At 45.5% G+C, this 13,811-nt stretch overlaps 1 protein-coding gene across 1 annotated transcript in view; it reads right to left on the bottom strand.

The window, feature by feature from the left end:
- Positions 1-13,811, bottom strand: part of BAIAP3 (BAI1 associated protein 3) — a 317,991-nt gene that overhangs the window by 205,473 nt on the left and 98,707 nt on the right. The window contains exon 2 of the mRNA XM_083153102.1: positions 10,822-10,962. Coding sequence (XP_083009228.1) covers positions 10,822-10,952 — 131 coding nt within the window. The 5' untranslated portion in view covers positions 10,953-10,962. The remainder of the gene's footprint in view (positions 1-10,821; positions 10,963-13,811) is intronic.

Here is a 13,811-nt window from a genome sequence, read left to right as displayed (position 1 = left end):
TAATAATAATATCATTGACATATATAACACAATAACATAATAAAATAATTAAAACATGGTGAAAAACGAATTCACTTCAAGCTTAAAACTTGGACTGTATTAGCTGCATGATGAAGTTCAAGCAAGTATTGCACTTACCAACTGTGTAAACTTTGGAATTATATTGCCATTCCTCAGTGATGTGATGGCTGGGAACAGTCTGGGAGTAATAATGGCGGATGATTGTTCCCACGTTAGCAACACGTGTCTCCCATAGGTCCCTTGATGCTATATGGTGAAAAGTTCAGGACTCCTTTGTTATTGTAGATTCCACTTGTAAGCTGGCTAATTAGGAACGAAGGCAGACGTCCCATATGCACGGTCCACTTAAAGGGAGCGTGTCCTTGAGTGTAGTTTGCCATGCCATATACCTCTTATATACATTATGCCACACAATAGTAGACCCCCTTATACTTGCCCCTTAAACATTATGCCACACGGAATGAGTCAAAATTCCCCTTCCCATCACCTCGCAAAACAGGATTGCTCTGTGTATGGGCACCTTTATGCCAAAATATACATCATGCCACCTGGATTTAGCCAAAATTCACATCCTGTTATGCAGACTGAGCTAAAATTCACACCCTGGTACCCGAACTGAGCCAAAAATCATATCCTGGTACCCGGACTGAGCCAAAATTCACATCATGCCACCCGGACAGAGCCAAAATTCACATCATGCCACCCGGACAGAGCCAAAATTCACATCATGCCACCTGGACAGAGCCAAAATTCACATCATGCCACCTGGATTGAGAAAACCGGGGGATGAAGGTACAGGGAGTGGGGGGACGCAAGGACAACTACTGGGGGGGGGGGGGGGCAGGGACCAGGGGGAGTAAGGGACAAAAACAGGGGGGAAGCAGGGCCAGGGACCACAGGGACGCAGGGTGGGGAGTACTTTTTGGAAGATGGGGGGGTGCAGGTTTAATATTAAAGTATACCAGACTTGCATCATTTAGATTCACTGGGCGCACCTTGGCAGTCCTCACTTTTATACAAAGGGCTCATGCTGAGCCTCTCTTATATCTAAATGCCATCCGTTGCCGAGCACAGATTACAAGACTCAGTAAGCAAGTGGGAACACTGTGATCCTACATGTGATAGAATATCCTGCTAATGCAACAGGGGAGAAGAGTCCATCACTCCGCACAATGGGAACTGGAGATAGGACAGCATAAGAGGGTTATTAACAACCTTCAACTAAAGAAATGTGCAAGTTATATCTCAAAGAAACCGAACAGAATTACAAGGATCATAAAGCCTGACAATCTCTGACATACACACAAAGACATTATAATTATAAAAAAAAGGCATCAAAAGTGCATTGTTCCATGTACTATGGGGAATTGTTAATGAAACAGATAAAGTAAGAGTTTGGCTGCCCCAGCATTGGGCCTTATGCAGAGATGAATGTCAATTTGCATAAAATGTTCTGTGTGGATTTGCTGTGCTTAAAATGAGATGTGGGAATTCACAGTCCAAGACATTCGAACGTATCTCCACTAAGAACCAGGGGATTACGATAGAGTAAAGAAGGGCTGACTTTAGTAATGGCGTTATCACACTACAGTGGTCTATTCATACCAGCATGCAGCAGTATTTGTATCAGTTAAGGAGGTGTATCTTTTGCATCATGCGAACGTCTTATGGTGCCCATACACTTTTTGGGACATCGCCTCCGATTTCATCTTATGGTGCCCAAGTGCTTTTTTCCAGGACCCAATGTCGAATACCATCTGCGATGCCTCTTCAGGTGCTGTAAGAGAGCTGGCAGTGGGCACAATGCTGTGCAGGAAAGCGGGTGGCTGATGGGGGTCAGCGGCGGCAGCAGAATTTTGAAAAACTATTTAAAACACTAGTAGTCCCTCTGATTGGCTCTCAGCCATTCCCATTCAGATGGCCGCTGTTTGGCTGAGAGAGCTCTCTCAGCCAATCAGAGGGCTCACCCAGTGTTGTAAATAGTTTTTTCAAATTCTGCCGCCGGTGAGAAAGAGTGCAGGTGCACTTCGATGACTAGTAAACCGAGTGTATTTACTGCCAAGGCTAATGGTGCCCATACACTAGGGCGATATTACATACAATGCTTTGATTTCGACTGCATCTGTGCAATAAATGGAAGAATTGTATGCACATTGAATGAGTCAAACGACGCGATGCTTGAATGTTGCGTCAATTGATATTATGTGCTGCCCATACTTATCGAATTGCGTGAGTGATCGTATGTGGTTTACAATGATTGGCGGGCGACGAGCAGCAGGAGCGCTGGTGGAAGGCTTTGGGTTCCGGTAGCGGGTGGCAGGAACGCTGGTGGCTGTGTGCAGGAGGGCTGGCAGCGGCAGAATTTGAAAAAACTATTTAAAACACTGAGCAAGCCCTCTGATTGGCTGAGAGAGCTCTCTCAGCCAAACAGTGGCCATATGAATGAGGGGCCTCTGATTGGCTGAGAGCCAATCAGAGGGCCTCCCAATGTTTTAAATGGTTTTTCAGAATTCTGCTGTCGCCGCTGACCCCCGTTATCTGCCAGCTTTTCTGCACAGCACTGTGTTACACTGTTGCCCACTGCCAGCCCTCTTACAGCACCCGATGTGGCATCGCAGATGGCATGCGACATTGCTGGAAAAAAGCACTTGGGCACCATAAGATGCAATCGGATGTGATGTCCCATCGCATTGCAATGTCCCATTGTATCCGATCACCCTAGTGTGTGGGCACCATAAGACGTACACATCTTCTCACACTATTTTTAGAGCAGGACATGTCCCATTTTTTAAATCCAACTGGAATGCATTGTACAGTATAACAGTTGCAGACAAGGATGTAATGGGAGACGAGATAGAAGCTCTCACACAAAACCGCTTTATAGAGTCGGACATAAAAATTTTTTTTTTTTGGGGGGGGGGGGGTTATTTGGCAATGTTCAAAATAAATTCCAAGTACAACAGTTCAGCACATTTGCAGCATAACATGTCAAAATTATTTCTAGCCTTAAAAAATGCAAAATATAAGTCGAAACAGCTAATTTACTATACATTATTTTTTTTCATTTTTTTTTCATTTTATTTTCCCCATTAAATGTATAATATGCACATCACTTTGTGAAGCAAGTGCACAAGCAGCCTCTGTTGATTAAATTGATTTGCAGCATACCTATATTCTGCATGTAATTGCGACCGTTGAATGTGACGCTTCAGCAGGGGTTCCCAAACTTTTTTGACTCACGGCACCCCGAAGCATCACAAATTTTTTCGCGGCACCCCTAGGCTAAAGGTTTCTCATTGAGAAAGTCAGAAACAAATATTAAATTAAATACATTGCGTTTATATCTCATCTTTAGGATCAGTTATGTGGTAATGGACAACATGTACTTCTGTTTGTCCATAATTTGACTATTATATTGGATATAAATAACTTGAATTGGTCCTGGACCATCAACCCAGGGCACCCCTGCAAGTTCCCCAAGGCACCCCAGGGTGCCACGGCACACAGTTTAGGAACCACTGCGCTACAGTGTTTCCCAGCAAAACAGTGTAACAATATTTGCTATGTAAATACAGTCATATACTATTATATGTGGCATGCCTATATTTTGCATTTAAATACTGTTACTGTATCTCCATATGAAATAATGTTACACTGTTGGGCTCAGAACCACTAACATTTGATTTTTTTTTTTTTATGTAGATACATTCGCAATAACTTACAGAAAATGTAGTACTTCATTTTAATCACTGGTATATAAATATTATGTAAACTGCTTGTATTTTTGATATCCATCCCATTGGGAATAAGATGCATTTGGTGGATGAAAAAATGCAGAAATGAAATGTACAGTACATGAGCTATTTTGACAAAAATAAGGATACAGTGGGGGAAATTGACTAAGATGTGTATTTTACTTCACATGTGTTGTCGCTATGGGTTACCAATCTGATGGTACATTTGAGACGCCAAGGTTAAGGTGTGGATCTGTGAGGACAAGTAGTGACTGCTGGAGACAAGAGCATAAGTAAGGGAGTAATTGTATAAGTTTGGTCATGGCAAGAGAACATGGGGTAGAGAAGTGAATCAAGCAGTAAGGATAATAATTCATTGTCAATAGTCTCATTGTCAAGTCTTAATGATGGTAACCTTGGAAAGCATAGAGAAGGGTGATGGCAAGGAGATCCAGGGGGCTGGAGATGAAGAGGTCATGGGTGGGAACCAGTGATTACAGACAGATTTGGTATTCCAGGGGGCTCTGGAGATAAGGAACAAGCTAATGGAAGATTGAATGAGATTATTCGGTTTGCTATAGTGTGGATGTGAGATTAAATTGTGTGATCTCCTTAGCTAGGAAGGAAATCTGCAGGAGGTGGACAAGGAGCTAGTAGTTTAGCACGATGCAAAAGGAGGTGAGGAAAGGTGACCAGTAGGGGCTAAATGTGCACAGCTGTGCTATAGGTACAGAAGGCAGCAGCATCTGAGGGGAGAAGAAATAGAACATCACAACACAAGTGATAATGATAAAAATGTGTTTTGTATGGGCTGCACCAAATACATTTCGATAATCACCACTCGTGGCGTACCCAGGGACGGATTTAAATTCAGACTAGGCACATGAGGCACAGGCCTATGGGCGGCACCTGCTGGGGGAAGCAAGCAGTGGTGTTTTTTTTTTCCCTTTTAAAAATACTGTTGCACCGAGTGGGAAGTGCCCCGCTTCAGCATCTGTGACCCGGCCTCGGGGTCTGAGTGCTGAACACCCGGCAGAGAAGTGCCGCTGAAGACGCCGGGACCCGCTGGAGGATCGTAGGAGTCCGCGGAGGAAGAGGCTTGCCAACAGCCATCTATTGAGCCTAGGTAAACCCCCTGTGTGTGTGGAGGGGGCGGCAAATAATGTGGTGCCTAGGGGCACTCTGAAACTTAACTCCGGCCCTGAGCGTACCTACTGTATCTTCACTGTTATTCACAAGGGATCTGGTCAGATCGCTTAGAAAATGGGCTAAAATTGCCCATGTGTACAGGTTCGGCTGGGCCCAGTAAAATAAGGGGCGTGTCCTTCAAAAGGGGGTGTCGGGGGAAAAAAACCATAATTTGCGCGGGTTCCTCCTCTCACATACAGAGCAAGGAGGGAGGGGGAGCGGGAGCCAGCCCCCCCAGCAGACCTGGGCCCTGGTAGAAAGTACCTGCCCCCCTCTGGACGCCACTGCGTGTGTAGGCCCCATTACACCAACAGTGTAGTGACTTTATACCATTGAGGAGATTTTACAGTGTAGAAAGGTATATGTATAATCCTCCTTATCACCTACGTTCAGTTGTAGTGTGTTGTATCGTAGTCCCCAGAATCTGCCAGCCACACTCCCATTTCCATCATTACAGCCTTTGCCATATGTTTTTTAAACCTGGTTATTTTCTTAAAAATCCCATTTATTACTAACACATGAATTGATCGGACCCATTGCTGGCAATGCCACACTGGGAAATTAGATTGAGCGTAATTACCACTCAAAAGAACAAAGTCAGACACATCAGACGCGACCCTCTCTGTGCGTATACGCCATGACTGTAATCAGCCGCGTACTGTAACAATGCATCTCTCATACAGATACTATCACGTGCTTAAAACAAAACAAAATGTTTTAAATAAATATTACAGGAGAAATCAGTAAGCGATTTAACATATTTATTTAGTTACACACTGCCATAAAACCTGTTATTAGACATGAATACTGCAATTACCCACTCTGCCAAATTACACAGTTCTAAAAGCACAGAGAAGGTGTAAAGGAAGCTTTGTTCTGCCTGACAGCTCTAAATCTTCCTCTGACAGAAGCGGAAGACACATATAATGGATACCGCACTCCCAAAAACTTTTTGCCCTTTTTGTTGTTTAAAGCATAAATAACGGAAACGAGATACAGTAGCAAGAAGCATCTGCTGGTGGGGGAGGTCACGCACAGACACCAGGCAGAATTACTGAGCAGCATGAAGGAACAAACTCTGCCCCATTCGCTGGGCTGCGAATTCATGTGTTTAACTTTAGTGTATGTCGACGTTCATAGTGTGGACCCTTTGACCCATAGCTGCCCACAACGCACCCATATATCATACTTACCCCTTATTTACTTAGGCCGCGCGCAGGAGACTCTGACATAATACTGCCAGAGAGAGAGGGCTTGCAATAGGGGCTCATCTCTCAAAACACCCGCGCTGATACATATCTCAGTCACATCTCCACTTACACATGACTGGGGGTAAGTCAGTGGCAATGGGGGAGATCACACCTAGACCCATATTCTGGTTGAAGGCGTTCCCATGAAAACTTTGGGCATACACATGCTAATTCGTTCATGACGCACGTGTGCGCATGCAGGGGGGGACGGGAGGGGTGGGACAGACAGCTGACATAACCGGATGTCAGTCGCCCGCCCAATTCCCTGCAATTCTACACCATATGTATGATTCCTCATGACCACCCTTACATATGCGTGCGCCCTTACCATCATTCAATGGTCGGCGACCATCGAAAGATGGGGGAGGTTTCCCACTGGCATGCAAATGGATGTTTATGTAAAACATCCATTCGCATGCCAGGCAAACGAACCCGGCATGCAAAGGGGGGGCATGTGTACCACCATTCGCAGGGCGGGTTCTTGTTGACTCGCAGGGGTGTAAATTCGCACCCGAGCGAGTCAACCAGATTAAGGGCCTTGATTCAGACCTGCTCGCTGGGCTACGAGTGCTTGGAGCCCTCAAATAGGTAGCCGTCGCCCTGCCGAACGGCCGCCCCAGACCCCCCAGCCCCTCCAGACGTGCTAACAGGAGGAAAATCATTCACCATCAAATGCTACAAAGGGCGTGAGGAGAAGGAGGCCGCTAATGACATCAGCGGCCCTACCTCCCAACAGCCAAGGAACACCACACGCATGGGCACTGATTCAGCCATCCGAGGGGTAGGAATCGGACCCATAGTGCTCTGAATTCTTGTCATGGCCATGTAGGCAGACATCTGGACTGTTCAGTCAAATCATTTAATTTCAGCTTTGAACTAATTTGAATACTGTTACATGAAACCTTTTTAATGTTTCCCTATTATGGAGGTAACAGAGCCATTCACCTGAGGTAAAATATTTTGGATTTGTTCTAATAAAGAACAACAGGTTGAAAATCTATTCCAGTGTCCTATTAGCTGCAGTAATTTGTCATACAAAATTAACTTGATTTTATCCCCTATCTGTGCTAAAACACACATGGTCTTTACAAAGGCGGCAGCTATCATGACAAAGCGGTCTCTTGCTATTTTTTTGGGACAATTATTGGAAATTTGGCAGAGACAGTGGAAACCAAAGGTACTTCTTCATCTTTGCGGCCAGTTATGTTAGCTGCTATTCCGAAACTTTCACACCACCACCCTGTGTTCACGCCACCATCTACTACCTTTAGTAATGTTGTGGCGAGTGAAGCGGAGAGTAGCGAGCCACCGTGCCCAAAGAGTAGTAAGCGAACAAGTTCCAGAGCATAAGCAGTGGCCACAAAGGTGTGTAAGTACCAAACCAAATCCCTGATTAGTGCTGTAAATTAACCGTCCTATGACTGGATATTTATATATTCCCTGCATGGATATAGCTAACTGATTGGGTGTGGTCATGGTGACAGTCATTATCCCGACGTCGAGATCCCGACTGGCCGGACCCAGACAGCATGGCGAGTGCAACAAAGCCCCTTGCGGGCACGGTGGCTTGCTAAGTGAGCCACCTATTATATTCTCCCTCTATGGGGGTCGTGGACCCCCACAAGGGAAAATAGCCGACGGCCATCGGGAACCCGGCTGTCGGTGTTTTGATAGTCGGGATCCCGACGTCGGGTGAATGCCTGTCGGATCCCGACTGTCGTGACCCCGTCCGGCACCCAACTGACTATGAGCAAGAAAGTTGTTCTTCCACATCCTTTGGCCCTATGCCTTCCAGGTATGTTAAAAGGAAAACCAACCCATATTGGAGTCATTCCGACACAGAAGATGCAAACGACTATTGTATGGATATCAGTTTTTTTTTTGTTGGGCTAAAACACACATTTACTAACAGATGATTTTTTTATATTCAACTTTAAATGTTGGTAAATGTGCGTTCTAGCCCTGGAAACCCAATTTTGATTAAAATCGGCTTAATTCATGTGAAATTGATTAAAATCAACCTAAATTGTTGGAGCCATCAGAGCGAGGGTGGGTTGCAGGGCTAATTATCTTTGGCATATGTATCATAGTGTAGCTTAGAACCCGCGTGTGGCTGCACAGAAGAGAAATCCTTCGATGGTCGCTCACCACTGAATTATTTCTCTACCTTTAGCTAATAAAAGTCATTCAAAACTGACTTTTATTCCGAACACTATTCGCCAAACTCCGGGCGGGTGCTGACATCATGTGACGTCAGCCGCCTGCCCCGAGCAGACATTGGCTCGCCGTTTTGTGTGTATGCCCATTAAACGCTGGGCGTGTACCTCTGCGTTGACCCTGCCCTCCCTTCCATGAGCGAATGGTTTGGTGAGTATCAGAGGCGTAACTACTTTTTTTGCGCCCCCCCGCCGGACATTTCGGCTCCCCCCCCCCCCTGAAATATTAACCCCCTCCTTACCGGTCCCCATTGCCGCCGGAGCTTCTGCCTCTAACCCGACACGCAGATCTGTGTCGGGTGATGGGCGGTCCCCGGCTCCGGCTGCAGTGCTAATATAATAACAGACACTCGGAAAATGGCTGCCCCCATACAGCATTATGGGGGCAGCCATTTTCCGAGTGTCTCTTATTATATTAGCACTGCAGCCGGAGCCGGGGACCGCCCGTCACCCGACACAGATCTGCGTGTCGGGTTAGAGGCAGCGGCGCCGGCGGCAATGGGGTAAGGAGGGGGAGGGCAGGAGTCGGGAGCCGGGACCAGGTGGTAACTATAGTCCCGCAGACCCCCCAATCGCCCACACCTGCCTAGCGCCTCCCCGCCACCGCGGGGGCTGCGGGACTATAGTAACGCCACTGGTGAGTATGAACCTCGCTGAAGCCAATCGCTCCTGCAGTTTGTGCATGCGCACACCCCGAAAATCAGGAACGGAGCCAAATTCATCCTGTAACGGGCCCTTAAGCCCCGTACACACGGTGCGATTTCACCCATTGTCGGAGGGGATACGGCCATATCCTGTTTGTACGGGGCGACTTTCGCCGGGAGCACACTCCCGCGTCCAGCGGCTTACCCCAGCAATCAACAGTGTCTCCTTTTATCAGCGACCACCTCTGGTCGCTGATGAAAAAAGGACGCTGAGCAATATATTGCTCCGTTTGTACTGAGCTTTAGAAAGAGATCAAGCGGAGAGAGACACGCTGTAAAGTGTGAGAATACCCTCTGTGTAGAACGCTGCCATTCTGCATCTGTAGCCGATTTTCCATCTGCTGAGAGCGGATATTACTTCATCGTTTGTTATTCATCTTCACGCTAATTGTTTAGCGAATCATAGCAAATGTGCTGCAATAATGTTTTTCCTCACCAAACAGTTTTCTTTCTCGGACATCTTTTTTCTTTTTATGCCTTCTGCCGTCTCTCTGCCACTGTCTATAATTTGGCAATCACAGAAGCTCCACTTTGCTAATTAAGGCACTGTACAGTTAATCACACTATTTATACCAGTCTTACAGTCTTTTAAAATTGCGGAGTTATAGACACAACGGTCGGTAGCGGCATCATTGTTCTCCCTTTAAACTACAGGCAATTAATTGTATATGACACAAGCGGGAGCGAAACACAGTGCTCATGAGCTGTAATAGCGGAACTGTGAAAGGAAGGTGGGAAATAATGAGTCTGTAACTGCACCATCATAATAACCTTTATAACCAGTTACTACAAAATGTGACTTAAATAGTTCATTTGCTAGACCCTACCCCCCCCCCCCCCCCCAAAAAAAAAAGTACATGAATTCTATTAGAGTTTTCCAGAGAAGAGATTTATTATATTTTATATCGAGGACATTTAACCTATTAAAATGCATTTAGAAACCTTTGTCTTTCTACACATTGGGCTTATTAATATTTTCACGTAAACAATGCGGAATGGGGCAAATTCGGTGGGGGGTCTGCGCATGTGCTCGCGTGTTATTGCGCAGTCACAACTGCTGAGGCTGTCGCACGGGTAGGGGAGGGAGGTGGGCGGGCGCAGACATCGGCCCGGAGCAGGGGAACGCACAGCATTTTGTGGGTATCCCCATGAAAATGCTGGCCGTTCCCTTGGGCACGCAGGCTGGCCGATGTGTGCTCTGGGCAGGCAGCTGACGTCACATGACGTCAGCAACCGCCAGATCTTTTGCCGACTCCAATGGAAATTAAGGTTAGCCTGGACTGACTTTTATTTCCAAAGAAGAGAGAAATCATTCGATGGTATCATTCGATGGCAATCGATGCTTGTTTAAATAGCTACCAAAAAACTGCAGTTCCAATGTATCTAGTATAAGACATGTCTTGCATTTATCTATTGGAAAAAAGAAGTCCACAGTAGGCTTCAGCTGCATATAAATATGGAATATATCACATTCGTCCGTCCAAAGCGGACATTTCCCCCAGGGCACAGCTATCAACTCTTCTGACATAACTGCGCAGTTTGATAACCCCGAGTTGAAATAAATATTTCCTGACATCAAAGAGAACACATCACCTGTGGCTTTCCTCGCAGACCCGTGGCTGGAAGCCCTAACTCTTTATTTAGGCCAGCAAGGATTGCCTTATAAAGCACAAACACTTCTTCTGATGAGAGACTTCAACACTTTTACCTGACAGCACTTGTCACCTTGCTGGTCTCTTGGGCTGCCATGCCGGCGTCTGTCTCTGCTCGTCGGCGGAATGACTGCCGGTTCTGCACTTGCCTCAGAACACTGCTCTTTATCTCTAGCAGCGTTGACATTGTTACTGCCCTGTTGATAAAAGGAAGCAACAAAAGGTTAATTTCATCAAGATTTACCCTGTATGTTTTTGGGGGGGAGTTATTGGGACTACTGTTAATAGTTCTTTGAAAACATTAAAAAAAAAACAAAAAAAAAAAAACCTTCACAGAGATGATTTGTGCTCAAATTGGGGAAGATATATCAAATCTTCAAAAGATAGTTAAAGTGGAGAAGTTGTCATAGCAACCAGCTTCTAGCTATCAGTTGTCTAGCACAGGCAGAAGCTGATTTGTTGATATCAGAAATTTATCTACAATGGGGGAAATTTACAAAAAAAAAAAAAAAAACGAATATGGCTGATGCCGGTCGTATGCATATGACCGGCATCTGCCGTATTTTCGGGAAAATACAATTGTAAATAGGGCAGATTTATTTACGGGATTCGAATTTACTTATGGTGTAATCGGCCATATGCATTTACATTTGGCTGCCAAATACGAATCGGCAGCCTGCATGGATCAGTCAGATGTTCAGTGTGTAAACCCCCCCCCCCCCCCCCACGGCTATAACCAACCCAAGGCTCAAAGAACCGGTCCTGGATTTAGAGATACAGGGGCCAAAAAATAGAGGGGATCCTCGTAATTTCTAAAACCAGCACCAGGCTCAAGGGCTGGTCCTCAAAATACATGGGACCCCTATTAATTTTGTACCCTGTATTTTGGGAACTAGGACAGGCCCTGGTGCTGGTTTTAGAAATCACGAGGATCCCCTATGTCTTTTGGCCCCTGAATTTCTAAAACTAGGACCGGCTCTTTGAGGTTGGTTATAGACGTGGTTATAGAATATGTTTTCTATTTTTTACACTATTTGAAGACTGCACGGATCAAATATGCCTGGAAAATTAAGAGTATTTTCCAGGAGTATTTTTGGAGATTAGTAAATTTGGAATCCCCATTCAAATGAATGGGGATTCTTCTTGTTATTTTATTGATGGCATATGCATTTGTATTTGGAAATGCGAATACGATTACCCCTGAAATATGAATGCCTGTAAATCAGCCATTGTATTAGTTACATTACAAGATAACCTTTTGCACATATGCATTATCAAAAAGCTTTTGAACCAAAGGACAACTAAGGGAGGAACTAGCGACCCCTCTACATTACATCTTTGATAATTCACTATCATCAGGTAAGGTACCAAAAGACTGGAAATTAGCTGAGGTAGTGCCAATATTAAAAAAAGGAAAAAGGGAGGATCCAGCTAATTACAGAGGAATTTTAAGGGATGCTATCCAGGAATATTTAGACCTTCATAGTCTACTCAGTAATAACCAGCATGGGTTCGTGAAAAATCATTCATGCCAAACTAATTTACTTGGTTTCTATGAGGAGGTTAGCAAAAACCTTGACAATGGAAATGCTGTAGCTGTGATTTTCTTAGATTTTGCTAAAGCTGTTCATACAGTACCACACAAGAGGTTGATAAATAAAATGGAGGACATAGGATTAGGGGAAAATATCTGTAGATGGGTAGGGAACTGGCTGTGTAATAGAGAACAAAGAGTGGTTGTTAACAGTGCCGTACCAACTATGAAACCAGTATTAAGTGGAGTGCCACAGGGTTCAGTTCTAGGGCCCATTTTATTTAACATTAACGATATTGGGATGGGGTTGTTATTGAACATTACAACATACCCTTCAACTGTACAGATTTAGCCAGTACAGTACCATTTTTTAATGGTCTGTACCGGCTAAATCTAACTGTACCGAATGTACCGATTTTTCTGTAGCCAGCTCCTCCGACTCTGGGAGTTGTAGTTTTCTATTTCAGAGTTCTGTACCATTGGCTGCTCTTGTGGCAGCGTTAGCTGAAAGGGGGAGTGGCTGGCCAAGAAGACTTCATCTCCCAAGGTACCCTGCAGGGGGATGCAGTGGACCCACCTCCCCCTGCTCACACACACGGTGGATATGCAGGGAATGACGACAGACGCCGCCTGATTAGTGATTGAATGCCAGCCCTCCCGCTACCTCAGCGGCACATGGCCGGAGGGCTGGGGACTGATGCAGAGCTGAACTGCTGGGGAGGGTAGGCAGCAGCAGTAGCACAGCATCAGCATGTGTGGGGTGTATGACTCCACTTTCTAGAGTGGTGGGAGTCCTCTTTAAAAAAATGCACAGTGCACATTGCACAGTATACATTCGGAAAGGAGATGTGACCACGCCCACTTTACCTGCGGCCACGCCTACTTCACACATGGCCACACCCCCTTCCCGAATGTGTACTGATTTCTGCCCTTCAAATGTTGGAGGGTATGTTACAATATACGGATTGCTTCCAATGGAGCCCTCAAAGGCGGAACCACACATTCTGCCAGAAGTTACTGAAGTTACACAATATGCCACCACAGACAACCTTTGCAAGTCTACTTTGGAGACAATAATCCAGAAGAATTCTCCTGCGGGTGTTGACGGAGTTATAGATCCAGGCCTCTCATACATATAGGCCAACCCAGTGGCGTTAGTTTGTCTATATAGTAATATTGGTGCCCCCCCTCCCCCTCATTACAAAAGAGATATTGACGGTTTTCAATTAATTGATTTCAACTTGCCGGGTAGGAGAAGTGCCCCCATGGGAGCAGGAGCGCGGCGGCAGATGACTCCATTGCCTCCCAGAGTTCTGCCTCTGGGCCAACCAACAGTGGTCATGGGTCCAAACAGTGCCACCCCAGCCTCAGTCATACCCTTGTTTTTTTGTGGTGGCGTTTCTACATTCATTCAGAGAAGAGTAAACACGTCCTAAACACCTTGCGGTTCCAAAATATTACAGTGGATATCCCTTGCAGCAATACTGAAATACAAAGAAGAAGAGGTCGGGG

This window comes from Crinia signifera, chromosome 7 (genome assembly GCF_055691185.1).
Source record: "Crinia signifera chromosome 7, ASM5569118v1, whole genome shotgun sequence".
Taxonomy (NCBI): Eukaryota; Metazoa; Chordata; class Amphibia; order Anura; family Myobatrachidae; genus Crinia; species Crinia signifera.
The sequence above is the reverse complement of the archived record's forward strand: the minus strand, read 5'-3'. Positions and strand labels throughout refer to the sequence as shown.